We start from the raw sequence: 14,750 nt of genomic DNA, 5'->3' as shown, positions 1-14,750 counted from the left end.
TGGATGGGAGCACCATTTTACAAATGTTTTTCCACAATATCACTTGCAGCTGAAACTCATTGAAGAATTTTGCTTTTATTTCTTCAAATTTTACAGAGACTATTTTGCATTGGACTAAAAAAAAAATTGAATTCCACAAGCTATGTTAAGCATATATCAAAGGGAGTTTTCCTCATAGGAACTAAGCAGTGTTCCCAATTTCCAGAATTATACTGAGGTTGTGCACAGATTCAAGAATAACATGCTTTATTCAGAATAGTACAGAAATTACTGTGATATCACGTTTTAATGTGAAAGTTATTGTTTCATTAATGTAAAGCTAATTTTAGGGGAAAAGATACTAAACAGTTAAAATATGAAGCCCTGGCTCCCCTAATAGGTTGTTCACGAAAGAACTTAAAGAAATAAGAGCATAATTCAGGATTAAGTGCTTTGGGAAYCGCAATATAACCATTAATGAAGTTCTGCTTTAATTTCAAACAAATTATTTTCTTTTGAATTAGACAGCCTTCTAGGATCCTGCTGGCTCGAAGAAGAATACATGATCAAATGGCAAACAATTCCAAACAAGAACACAGCAACATCCTACCTTAGGCAGTCTTCAGTCTGATCATTTCTTGAAGAAAAACACTCTCTTTAAGGTATCCAGACCTCCTCTGCCTCCCTTTCTCTTCTCCCTCCTCCCCCTCGCAAACACTACGTATTAAAAAAACTTCTTAGCTCCACTTTAACCATATCCTGTTGATTTCTTTACTGTGAGAACTTTCTTTAAGACTAGCACAGGAGTGACACAGGCCAGAGGTTATATGGTTTACTCATTAACTTCACTACAGAGAAACGTGTTTGTAAAGGTCTGAAACAATAGCAAAGTCAACTCCCATTGCAAATTTACCTAGATAAAATTTGGTTACTGCTCAGGGGGGTGCTTCCAAGTAGCCCAGCTACTATAATTTTGTAACTGTTATGGGGTTTTTTTACAATAAAATTTTCATAAATAGGGATTTATTGACTAAGGCAATTCTGTGCAATAAGTTAACTTTTCAGTATTGTAAGGAGCACATTTTAGCTGACTGTTATAACAGATCCGTCATAAGCATAGAAACGCTTGTATTCTCTGAAAAGTACCAGCCTTTCTGGACCTACCTGTAAGACTACCTAGAAAAGAGGCAGAGAGATGCCTTTGCCCCAACACCAAATGGGAGGATCGATCTTCATCTATGTTGTGTAGGGGTAGCTCTAACTCTCTCTAGAGTAGACTGGATGCATCCATGTTATGTAGCATCTGGTGCTGATCTTACTCTGGGCCCCACGTAGCATCCCCATGGTTCTCGGACACCATAGTTTTGAATGTTTTTTTTTCAGTTCAGAGTGTCTGAAATCACGTGAGGGCTGTGTTGCTCACCACTGCAGTGGTCCTAGGGTAGCWTGAAACAGAGCTGGGGGTGTTGCATGCCCTGGCGTGATGGTTGCTGAGGTGTTTGAAGGTACAAAACCCACAGAGATGGCRTTAGAGGACAGTAGAGGATTTAGAGAGCCAAATCTGTTGCAGTGTTGCCTTGATGTCTTTCTAGGAGTAGTCCCTGGAGTAAACCCATGTCTTACCCTACTAGCATAGTCCAAAACAGAGCTCCAGAGCAAGCTAACAGTTGAGCAGTGCCAAGATGGGCGGTCAGGGATGTTGTGTCTGCACTGGCTTTTCAGGCGCTTTTATTTTAGCAGTGGGGATGAGCCCACTAAGACCAACATCAGACTGGTCCAGAAGCACAACTCAGAGCCACACCTGAAAGGAAACAGCAAGCGAGCCARATCTCCAGACTGCAAGAATCCCTGTGTTATTTCACAAAACACTGCTTTCTGAGCTAAAATCCACACATGAATCACACATGCACAAATGAAGCATTAGACAAACGCATCTAGGATTTGCCTTGCTCTGTGGTGCATCCTCAGAGCCCAGTCCATCTTCATTTTTTCCTTTTTAAAGATTTTTCTCACTGATCCTCACCCTGGTTATTTTGGCTCTATCTGTAATTGTTATATATACATAAAATTTTCTGTTTTAATTTGTGTTGCTTTGTTTCCTTTTGATTTGAGGGTCTGTTACTGGTCTAATTATCTTTTCCGCGGGGATAAAGCCAGATGCTGCATCGTCTGCCAGGTGTTGCTGGAGATAGATAGTTAGTTAACATGTCTTATGATCTTGAAGCTGTTTAATCAGTTTGGACACTTGATCCTATTTCTAAAACAAACAAACAAACAAACAAAAAACAAATAACCAGAACAAATACAAGCTATCTGAAGGAGTCAGCTTTTTCCATTCATCTTGGGCACTGTTCTAGTCCTACTAGAGTTTTCCATGTCATTTCATTGTTCTTACATTGTCCAATATTTAAGGCAAGATTTAAGATGTGTTGCTTTCTTTTCATTTTTGCTACATTTCACTTTTGTTTGTCCATTCCAAAGCAGCTTTTCCGTGTCTGTTTCAGCTTTTAAGAGTGCTAATTCCCCCAAAAGCACTTCTTTTCAATAGTAGCAGGTACAATGAGGATAGCATTTTTTTTTGTCTTGCTGCATTTTGATGTCCCATTGTAGGAAAGTATTGTCAGGCCTTCCAGAATACTTACAATTGGTCTYTCCACTTGAATTGCATATATAATTGTACTGATTTATCTTTCCAGGTTCTTATGAAAACTTCCATCTCTGTCACGTTTGAAGCTTCAGACTAAATATCTTGCGCAATAATAACTCCTACATGAGGTGCTTTCAGCAGAAATATAGAATGGGGCTATTATTTTAACAGACCATTACTCACTTATCATATAAATGACAGTGAGTCTAATGCTGTGTGTATTTCAGATGCCATGCAAATAGGTACAATTACAGTCCATATTTAAAATGTATAGGAGATCATTAAAATATAAAGTGTCCAAAAACTACTTCAATCCATTGTAAAAATGGGRAACTGATAACCATTGAAAGAAATAAGATAATGGAAATATGGGGATTTCATGCATAAGTATGGGACTAAATGAAAAAAAAAAWTCTAAGCCAAATGAAATGTATTACTAGATATCTTTTTGCAAAGGTCTTTCAAGGACAGCACTTTGTCCCAGCTGAATTTCCAAGGCTTAGAGCAAGGTTCATGAGCTTCCGCATGGCACTCTGCTAATGCACCTAAGTAGCCTTTGGAGCAKAGGTTGCCTGCAGCCAGTTTGGAGCAAAATGGAGAAGCTTAAGTCARTCTACAGGTATCAGTTTGGACACATCCACAAGATAAAGTCATGGCTCCACAAAGCTATAAAGTTCCCAGAGATTTTAAGTGAGGCAAAGATTTCTACTCTAAATTACAAGTGTTTGATTATTTGGTAGGCATGTCTACGTCACTTTCTTTTGGTTCAGGTTATCAAACTGGGACAATCTTCACATAATTGGTCCTATTCAATTCACAAGGACTTGTGAAATTAAAAAAAAAGGTTAAATTAAGGAAGAGAAATATCTTAATAGGAGAAATACCCAAGGAGGCCTATGCGCCTCTGGGACCTCTTGCCAGGAAGAGCCCCTTTCCCTCACTGGGAAGACCAGCGTTACAAGGAAGAAAAAGTTCCTCTTGCTTGCAGGCACAATAGGTACCTGTTTCTGACCACTTCTACAAGCAGTTTTTCTATGAAGACCTCTGAGATGGTTCTCAGCTGAGTAGCGAGGTTGAAAAACAGCAGAAGTTTATCAAGAAGGGAGGATGGAAGAGAAGGTCTCCTACTTCTGCTGTGGTTAAAATTACTTCCTCATTTCATTTTGAGCCTTTCTTTTTAGGGACTCATAACTACAGTAATAAAATATCCATTAAAAAATTTGCCAGTTACACAGGCATGAAGAGATACTTTACCCTATACACGTGCAATACAATAATTTCCAGCTACTGAAAGATGGGAAGTGAAAMCTGCAGCAACTAGAAATTTTGAGGGCTAGCAAGCAGAGGTGCCCTGCGATTGCCATGGTAATGCAGCTCGCAGCATAAGCAAGTCACGATTGACAGCTCTACTTTGTAAAGATCTGGACCCAGTGCTAATGCCCTGAAATGCACTTGGATTTATTTTCAAAGGCCCAAGAACACTCTCCCAGTAGAGAGAGTGAAGTATGAAGAAAAGCTAATATGTTTCCTTTTTTTTTAAGAATGCAAATATATATCCTTGAAAAAAAGAGACTGTTTTGTGTAAGAATCAATGTTTGTAAGCCAGCAATTCCTCACTTGTATTACATCAGAGCTGTAAAATTAGAGAAGTCTTATGATAAATCTATATTCTTAAGAGTATTTTAAGAGATGAGCTTTTCTCTTAGGTGTGCWGGTCTCTGCCAATGAGAACTCAATGTCAAAAAATGTGAGTAGTTTACAAAAATAAAATTGAGAGGCAAAAACAATTCATACAAGCAACTTGAAGAGATGATAAGAGTCATATCTTAAGTAAATAAGTATATACCTAAATATTACGTAAATAATTTTCTCTTGACTCAGTTTCATATTATTTATAAGGAGATTGCTTTCATCTGTAAAAGCAAAAGACACTAAATATATAAAGCACTCAGTTTGGAGACCAAATTGAGTGACATCCCCAGAACAGGACCAAATGACCAGCTAAAACAATTAAAAATCTGCTTAACTGAAATACAGCAGGACTGCAAAGTCTCTTTCCCAACAGGACACCTAGCTCAGCCCCTTAATACATTTTTGCTCTCTGTTCTAGAAATCTCAATCTGAACTGAGTCTCTATTGAGCTAAGCTCTGAACACCTGTAATGGGAGACACAGTCCCTCTTCTGAAGACCTAACTATTTCAGAGTTAGATTTTCTATGGASGAAAAGTATTTTAAAGTAGCATACATCCTTGTATTTTGAAATTAGCTGATCATGACCCTTAAAAAAATAACAAAAACAAAACAAAAAGCGCCAAAGCAGACATCAGAAGGAAAATCTTCTCACCAAAAGTCTTAAGAAATTCAATCAGTCAGAACTTTTAAAGGAATGACTGAATAYAAAGTTTGACACCGTAAAGTAGAATACCATCCCCTTTTTTGTATATTATGGCTTGGAAGGTAGCAARGAGGTGTTTTAAATTGTAGTGATTTACTTTAACAACTGCAGAACGTTGCACTGGACTTGGCTGGAGCYTGGGGTGTCAGGGCAGCCCAAGATAGCTCCTTGTGTCAGTAAACTCTCAGAAAAGACATCCTGGAAGGAGGGTGGAAAATTTCCGCGTGTCGGAGTCCCTCCGTGCAGAGGAACTAGTTTAATATATTAGAATAGTGTTATAATAATAACAGCCTGCAAGCTCAGCTATTGGCAGTGGTGACCGCAATAGGGTGCATGGGCAGGATTACGGCATGTAAGACCAGAGACCCGTTATCTGCCATTCTTTCTGTAGGGACTGTATAACCTTAAAGAAGGTTGGCACATGAGGCCCACATGTACCTGAACTGGGATTTCATTGCATTTTCTTCTGGGTTTCTGGGTAAAGGATAATCTGCCATTCTAACTTAATTTAATGACTTACCAAATAAATGAGGACCTTCCGCAAGAGAAAATCCATCAGCAGCAGCTAACTGGGGATGTCCTATTAAATTCATTTCAGATCCCATTTRGTCTTCAACTCCAGAAAAATATGACAATTAAGAAAGGTTGAAAGGAGACCCTGAAAAATATAAATCAAAAAAGATRTTTTAGATGAGATAATAACTCATTTTTGTGTATCTGCTGAAAGGCAGGATTCCGGAAATTGTTTCAATATTTACTGTAACAAACCTTCGCTTAAAGTTACAACATCTAATTCAGCCTTTAAATAAAATGCTGTATTTACTTTGTTTATTTTTTCCTTGCTGTGATATATTTTATTTGTGATCCTTCTGCTGTTCATTTAAAGCCACGGCAGTTTATGCTCAGCCTTATTCAAATACGCACAGACCAAAGCGCTGGTGTGACATGCCAAGGGCATGCTGCCGGGACCGTCTCACCCCCCCCCTTCCAGGGAATACCGGTTGTTTGCATTATTTTGTCATCACTCTTTCATCATTTTGTTGTTTGCATTTAGTAAAAAAGTGCAAGTTTATGGTTAAATCAGGAGACTYCCTAAGCCAGGAAACTTGAGTTTAATTTCCTGGGACCAGCTCTTTATCTTGCCTTCAGTAATTATTGGCTGAACAAGATAAATGGCAGCAGAAACATCAAGCAAAGCCTTCCTGTAACTCGTAGACTAGTCCACCCAGCTCCCTTCATGGTCTCGAGCAGACATACGATTCTCACTTGGCTTTGCACAGGGAGGGTGGGAGATGTGCTACTCACTAGTGCACTTTCCTGCCCAGTCGGAGAGAGGTGCTTTGACCTCCCCAGGATGACTGTGGCACTGAACCTGGGTCTTCCCCTTCCTGCTCTGACCGCTAGACTATTAAGAGGTAAGAGTCAAGCCATTGGCTCCAACTTGAACAGAGGCTATAGCCAGAGTGGCATCACGGCAAGGAGGAAGGGCCAAGGCTGSTCAGGGTGCACAAGGGTTCCTTGCGCAGGCCTGATCCATCAGCATGGAGCGGGAAGGTGGCCTGGCTCACGTGGGCGGGATGGGGCAGCTCAGGGGCTGGTTTTGGTTAACTTTATCTCAGTGACAGGGGAACACATAGCTCCAACACAGAGGCATCTCAGGGGCTTATGCAAACCCCAAGAGGATTCTGTTTAAAGTTGATGGAAATCAGTTAACGGAAGTGGGTTTTTTAAGCGTTTCAATTCCATTTTCTGGATTTATCACTGTGGAACTGTCCCTGAGATGGTGTTTCCACTCAATGAGGCCCTTTTTGAGAGTTACGGTCCGGTTTGCTTCCCAGTGAAGGCTCAGCATGTTTCGCTAGCAGAAGTGAAGTCATCTGACAAAAATGTGAATGCAACAGGAGGTCCCAGCAATGAGCAGACTGGAAAGTAGTTTGTGAGAGCAGCGAGTACATGGTATAATTACATTCAGATTTGTCCATAATGATTCATTAAGTTCTTTCTTAATATAAACAAAGGCCTTCTAATTAGAGGGATGCATTTTAAATGTCTGCCCGCAGATAATTTAAACAGTTTACTCAGAAATGTCAAAAGCTGCTTGTGTCATAGACCAGATGAGGTTCTTGTGGCAAATAACATGTAAACAAACAGTCTCAAAGCTAACACAGAAACACAGTTTTGCAACAGGAAAACCTCTACATATCTTGGGACAGGCATTGACAACCAGCCCAGCCACCCCAGCAGACCCATGTCTACTTTCAATTATTTAAGCCAAGGGGAGCTGCAAACTGAAAGCCAGTTTTCTCAAGAAGCTCCCAAAGACAATCCCTAGTGAGACGGTTTATCTTACTGCCTGTTTTAAGGGCCCTGCAGTAGGAGAAAACAGCAGTAAAAAGTGAAGGACTTATAATGGGAAGTTAGAAATGCCTAAATGAGGCATCTCAGGAGGATTCCTGAAGGGTTCTGTGTATTTTATTGCTGAAGATAAGAGGAGAGAAGCCATCTCCACCCTCTCTTCCTTTGAAAGCCTTCTTGCAGCCCTCAGGAGTGCATCCCTTGCAAGATTAACTCTTCCTGCAGCTAGACATGAAGATCATGTTCCACCACTACTACTTCTTGTCATGTTTCCTTATCTTACTATGTCTGATGAGCTAATACTGCTAAAGTTGATGTGCAGGAGATGGACTCAGTTCCAGTCAAATGTTCATGATGATTTTATAGTTCCCACCTACTTTTTTACGCTTCCATTTTCTTTAATATAGTCAGTTGATGTTGACTAATATTTAAAATCAGAAGCTACCCATATGCAAGTACTAATCTCAAGTTTTCAAGCCTGCACCATGCACATTTCCATTAGCACAATGCAGAGCCTTTAAGCACTGTTTATTCCAGACTTTGCTCAGTTCTGGAAAAGGTTTGGACACGGCAAGTCATTGTCATGAGGAATAAGGGACCCAGAGGCAGACTGCTCCATTAGCACACAGCTGGTTCCCCAACTTGCAGCCCTTTGTTAGCGACTTCACAGCTCAACCATCCCAGGCTGCCTCGACCCCGGGGGCAGCACATCCCATCTTGCTGCAATTCCCACAGAGCAGCTTCGGAAGCATTGCCCTGGCTAGTGGGACATTCCTGGCCAGCAGCTACACAGAGCCGTGTAACTTGATAGTGATGTTGTTGGGTGACAAGTGGCGCCATCCACAATACCTGTGCACAGAGCCTCTTGGCAAAAGCATTTCTTCCCCAAATATAGAGGGTTTCTTCCTCTACGGCCTCATGACAAAAGCTGCTTCCAGAATCAGTTTGTCTGTATGAACTGAGATCAGTAGCCACTCTCTGAATTCAGGTTTCTTCATCCACCAGAGGAGCACAATCATCAAATGCTTCTTGACAGATTCTCACAATTATCTTTGGAACAGCTAAGCATTCACAGGTATTTCCACCTCGTGCTCATTTTCTTACATTAAGTGCATCTTTTAGCCATTCCTACCAAGACAAAACTAGTCTGTATCTTAGCCTACTGATATTTCATCCTGAGTTATAGGAAGAAATATAGCATGATAGATAAAAACTGAAAGAAAGAAGTGCACAGGAGGTCAGTGTTACTCTCCAAAGTAAGAAACTCTGAGGAATGAAGAGGCATACAATAAGCTGCAAAGTTCTTTTTTTTCCACAGAATTATGTTAGTTTACTTTCAAAAAAATTTTGACTCCAGCAACTTTGAGATGGTTTCCATAGAGCAAAATTATACATTAAATAAAGAGATTGATAGATACAAAATAAAATCCGTGCTCAATAGCTTGAGATTATTTTCATCAATTGCTTATTAAGTGCTCTGAATTATGTCTAATTTTCTTACCTGTATGCTTTAACATATGTCAAAGCAGTCAGTCAATGTATTTTATGTATTCTGTGTTTAACTGAGAAAATTGAGATGCATATTACTATATGTGTTACTTGTTCTACCACCGTATACATGTGTGTGCAAGTTCATTCAGCTTTCTCACAGGATATGTGTGCATGGATGTATACAAATATGTAGCTATACACATACACATGTGGGTATAAGTTTCAGTTTTATCCCGGACTCTTATCAATAAACTGCCTCTGACCCTGCTAGGATCAATAGCAAAGCTTCCCCTGGCTTCAGTGTAAGCAAGCCTAAGCCTCTTAATGGAGTAATTAAAGTTAAAACCAGCCAGGCTCATCGAAAGACAACAGCATCATAGCCTCATATTTTCAAATAAAGTAAAAAAAAGTTTGATCATCAGGAAAGCTCCATGAAAGTCTAATTGCATTTTACCTTTGTAAGAAGAATGACTGAACATGTTTCAATTACTCAGTAAAGAAAGATATATCATAGCACTGGCAAAATTTTTCACAAATACATGAAAATTTCCATCCTTCTGACCAGCAATAGAATCCTCTTCTTTACACATCCGACTGCCAATTGTTCAAAGAGAAATTTCAGTAGCATCATAAATCTATGGCCTGATCCAAACACTGTTAACATCAATGGGAAGATTCCTGCCTGGTTAGCAGGCTTTTGATCTGGCCTCATATCCTTTCTGTAGAATATTTAACACAGTGCCTCACTTATTTGATAGGCTCTTTTATTTGCTTCTTTGCTTGTTTTAAGTGTGTAAAAAATAAATGAAAATGTTGTGAAGGTTTGTACTCCTTGTCTTTTACTGACAGATCACATTAGTACGCATGGCACCGTGGGCAGCTACACAGCAAATACAAGCAAGAACATGAGCAAGTTTGAAAACTAGATGCAGAAATGSTGTTACTGTGTTTGAAATGTACTGTTAAGGGTTTTTTTAATATGATATACAAAATCAGAGGAGCAAAGACATACATTCTTGCAGCTTATTCTAAAGAGAAAACATGTATCTTTAAATAAGTCACATGTAGAACTGAAAAATCTACTAAAAGACTTGATGCCATCCTTGTAGGTAGGCACGTCGTGAGTGGGGTCAGGTTCTGGCTGTCCCTGGGACGATTTCCCCAACACCTTTTCTCTGTGCCTTCCTTTCTCCAGCATCTTTTGCCTGTCTTACCTGATAAGACTGCAAACCATCCTTTCTCAATCTGTTTTTTGGACTCCTATCTAGCTGAGGGAGACCCCAGCCGTGTTCGGAGTCTCTAGGCTTTGCTGTAACACAAGCAACGGCAATAAAAATAACAAACCAAGGTCAAATGCATGTCGCCTTTATAGTTTTCAGAAGATAAATGACTAACAGGAGCATTCAGAATAAACTGACATTTTCTTCAAAGCTGGACAYGGATTCAAGCAGTAGACGCTTGTAATGTGACACTCCCTACCGCTTTTGCTAGTTACACAAAATAAGTCCTAAAGTCCTGGAATTTCAGAAGATACACCTATAATCTGTACACAGGTCAGAAAAGTTTCTTTTCAAACAAAGAAATTACGCAAAACAAATTAACTATTCCCTCTCAGACCATCCTCTCTTCTCCCATTAATTAAATTTAAAATATTTTCAATTCCTAAGAAGAAAAAATGAACAAACTAATACAATTACAAAGTTGATCCACATAATTAACTAGTTAGTGTTACTGCAGGAAATATTCAGTATCAAAGTTATACTTTCTTTTCTACTGACATACAGAGACTGAAGTCAGCTTTTCAATGAGGAATTCTAACACTGTCGTCATTTTTTTATGACCTTAACATTTTTCCCAAGGGGAATTCCTGATGTTACACCAGTTTGACTGATGAAATTACTTCCCTATATAGTCTGCATTCCACTGACTTCTTTATTCTTCCATAAAACACTAGTTTAAAAACTCCTTCTTTTCTGGTCAAGAATCCATTAACATCTACAACATAATTCAGACGAAATASTGTACTTTTATACCACACAACTTAATAGACGCAGATTTAAGAAATCATTACTTACTTACTGTCCTTTTCASGAATACTGCAGATGGCAGGACGTAGACAGTTCTGCGCTCGGTTCAGTATCGTAACGATTCTCACACAGGAACATCTTTGCTTTATTTATTTTATTTTTTTTTTTTTGGTTTAGCAGAAGCCTGTAGTGATAACACGATGAATCAAAGCTTGGGCTCGTTGGCTCGGTGCCATAATGGACAAGGATTACTCATTAACGACTCTCTCTTTGCGAAACTCTCTAAACATCGGTTGTAAGTATTAAAACTTTGCAAACGCCAGCCTGCCCATCAGCGTAGGGACTAGAGATAGGATTATTAACACACCCCATCTCCGCGTGAGGGGAGCTCGGCTCACAAGCTGGGGTGGCAGTAGCTTGTGAAATATTATATCTTGCACACATATGTTTTTCTGACGCTCTCAGCCTGTATGTCTTTCCCAGATGCCTTGCAAGATATGTAGTTGACTTATAAGTATTTTGGATATATTTTATACTTTGGGGGGAAACTGGAGCATTTCAGAGCATTACCGTGAGTACTGAGTTAGAGCATTGCTGGGATTTGGGGAGGTTAAAGTTCAGTTCCCAGGTCAGCGATGCCATCTTACAACAAACCACACCATCACTTTGATTTGTGCCCAGCCCATTAAGCTTTAGGCATTAAACTGAGGCTGTTAACTTATAATCCTAGTGGTCTCACACACCTTTTGCATGCAAGAGGAAGAACTTGATATTTGTAGAGAGTAAGTCAGATCCTGACTGGGCTGAACTGCCTCTGAAAATGCTGATGTCTTGCCACGGATAGGGAGGAAGCSTTGGACAACTTCATTTGCACTTATCTGGTGCAGTACTTAAACTGGGATGAATCCAAGCTGTTCTGTACCTCACTCTCCATGAAAGAGAGGCACTGGACAGCAAAAAGAGTAGTCAGGACCTTTCTGGGAGAAAGGTGATAGCTGCTGGCCCTGAAGTTACCAATAATAACACCCGTTGCTTCCTCCTAGGTTTAAGAATTAAAAAAAAAAAAAAAAAAAAAAAGGAAAAAAAAGGGAAAAAGAAAAAAAGAGGAGGAAGAGGAGGAAGAGAAGGAAAAGGAGGAGGAAGAGGAGGAGGAGAAGCAAGAAAAAGGGAAAGGAAAGAAAAAAGATAAAGAAGGTTCTTCAGCCAGAGAAAAGCTCACAACAAAGGAACAGGATTTAATACTCCCATTCACTAACAAATGTGTTGCATTAAAATATTTTTCCTTTCCCTGCAATAACAAAGGCAAGTGACAAAGTGATGCCTTGTCCACTAATCAATAGTTTCAAGACATTATTGGAAAAAGCAAAGAAAGAATCTGCGTGATCAAAGCAGGAGAATGTTGCCTATAGCAACGACATGTGGTGTTACTAGTTCAAGCCAGGTGTTCATATTTTATTATGGCTGACGTGCAAATGAAAATTGAACAGAAAGGAATTAGAGCAAATGAAAAAAGTCTTCTGTAGTGTTAGAAGCAATTATCTACACAGTATCAAGGAAGAAAAGAGAGAGAGAGAAGATTTAAGTTGAGTAAACATAGGACATCTTTTCTAAAACAGCATTGCACGCTATGATTTATAAAATTTCACAGAATTAGTTTACATYCTAAAACTTCTCTTGAAAATATTAACAATTACTTTGCAGCTAACAGGCAATATGAGATCTAAAATACATCCATGTCATTAACAGTGAAAATCTGTCTTCATTTACAAGGTAAGGATATTTACATATATTGTTCAAGGCTAGAGGTTGGTGTGCATAGAAAACACAGCTTCATTAAATTCACACTCCATGAAAGAGATGGAAGTTTTGTTGTAGCTCATGTGTCCTCCTCCATCTTCCTACCACTTTGCGTTTTCTTCACTGAAATAATTGCAATCCCATACCTGCATTGACAAATTAGCTCCTGTAGTGAATTATGTCTCACTTCAGCCATGGGAAGGCAAGAGACAAATTCTGGCAACAAAGTAGTTTTTCTTCAAAAGCATGAATGGGAAAATCTAGCAGAGGAAGTGGGAGGTGGAAGGAAAGGAAGAAAAGATAGGTTGGGTATTCATCTTCAATGCTTTCTTCTCTTCCCTATTCTTCCCTGTAAGCATCACCACACAACTGAAAAAAATAAAAGACAAAAAAATTAACATACTAATGGCCAGTACCTTCTCCTTTCTGCCTTGAAAATCTTTGTCAACAACTGTGCAACAGCTTTCTGGCTACTAACAGCCTGTTGCTTGGAGCTGCAGCAGCATCATACACAGACAACAACCAAAAGACCTTGGATCCTCATTTGATTTATAGGCCAAGAGACATCTTCCATCATGACCGAGATCTGCCTGTAYTCAAGGCCTCTTTCTCCACAGCTGATAGCTCCCAGCAGGAACGACACTGCAGATGGGCACACAGATGTCTGAGTGCCTCCATATCCAACTGTGTGCCAGCACAGTCCAAGACATCAGCTACAGCTTGGAAAGTGTTGCCAAACCCACTAGACATCATGACCTGGCCACTGAATAGCAGAGTTGTCTGCATCCTTTCATCCATCTCTGCAGTACCCTGCATTTATCATTACACAGAGGACACAACATTCATATCACTTAAGTTATGGTCTGTCTCTTTGGACTGGCCATTCTTTACTCAGGCACCCTAGAAATATCACTATTCACCACTCTACTGAAGAAAGGAAGCATTTCTTGAAGGATGGCCAMAATTATCACCAGCTTACAATAAATTTTATCATACTAAGATAATTAAGTAATCTTAATAGATAAGTTAAAAAAAAAAAGAGGAAAGAAATTGAGTGCAAAGTTTTAATGAATTAATGTTAGTGGCTAGTCATCTTTTTTCTCCCCTCTGCCTTTTCGATGTGGAGGACTAAGTCTTCGTGCAAGATCAGTTTAACGTATGGAACAAGCCTTTCATTAATCAGATCCTAATTTTAAGTTGCTTTCTGACCTTTTGGTTTATAAATAGGGCAAAATTTGTCTAGTAATCCTGTGTTTTGCCCTGATGGAATCTAATATTCTGTCCTTGTGACTCAGATCAGGCAGAGTGGCATGAAACTGTATGACGAACATGGGAAGATCTGTCCTCAGGCGGGGAATTCCTTCCTAATGGCAGGTGGTTAATAGTTGGCCAACGGTCTGCAGCAAGCACGGACGTTATCAACAAGATATGATCCTACAACTGACTTAGTGCAAGGGGAAAGCTGAGCATACAYTGAATCAGCTACAACATCTGACACTAAACTTAAATATGGGGGCTTGTTCTATGTCCTTCCATTCAACTTCAATTGAAATTTCAGAATGTGTTTATTTATAAATAAGTTTGGGATATTCCACATTAGATTGTCTCTCAATTATTTTAAATTTAATGTTTTTCCTCCCCCCCCAACCATTTCTAAGAGTTACAAGTTTAAAAAGCTACTAGAGGAATCACAGCTTTAAGTACGTTAGTAAAGCATTAGCTGATAAGAAGTTCTGCTAGCAGCCTCAGAGTAAATATATACTTTATTCTTTCACTTTTTTTCTCTTGACATTTTGATGTTATACAGCACAATAGTTATGAGTTCAGTAAGGGTTAGCTTTCATTTATGTAAATATTTTATAAATGTTATGAAATGTTGATCTATTCCAGTAAACGAGCATGATGTTCTTTCATTAGTAAGTATTCTTTTAAACCAAAAGTCAAAGGTGATGACTGAAGTATTATTATTTTTAAAAAATGATTTTTAGATAGGCTTTTGAATGTGTCTAAAATACCCACACTAGGGAAATTCATTCTGCAAACATTTAAATCACTGCT

The 14,750-nt window shown here is 39.2% G+C and overlaps 1 protein-coding gene across 2 annotated transcripts in view; it reads right to left on the bottom strand.

Annotated features, from left to right (window-relative positions):
- The window catches only part of NR1H4 (nuclear receptor subfamily 1 group H member 4), a 32,920-nt gene extending 27,293 nt beyond the window's left edge, over positions 1 to 5,627 (bottom strand). For both annotated transcript variants that reach the window (XM_085321257.1, XM_085321258.1), the window contains exon 1: positions 5,543 to 5,627. In XM_085321257.1, the coding sequence (XP_085177383.1) occupies positions 5,543 to 5,627 (85 nt within the window). The remainder of the gene's footprint in view (positions 1 to 5,542) is intronic.
- Between the last annotated feature and the right edge of the window lie 9,123 nt (positions 5,628 to 14,750).

This window comes from Rhea americana, unplaced genomic scaffold (genome assembly GCF_003343005.1).
Source record: "Rhea americana isolate MKP2758 unplaced genomic scaffold, rheAme1 scaffold_69, whole genome shotgun sequence".
Classification (NCBI taxonomy): Eukaryota; Metazoa; Chordata; class Aves; order Rheiformes; family Rheidae; genus Rhea; species Rhea americana.
Note: the sequence above shows the minus strand (reverse complement) of the source record. Positions and strands in the feature narration are given on the sequence as shown.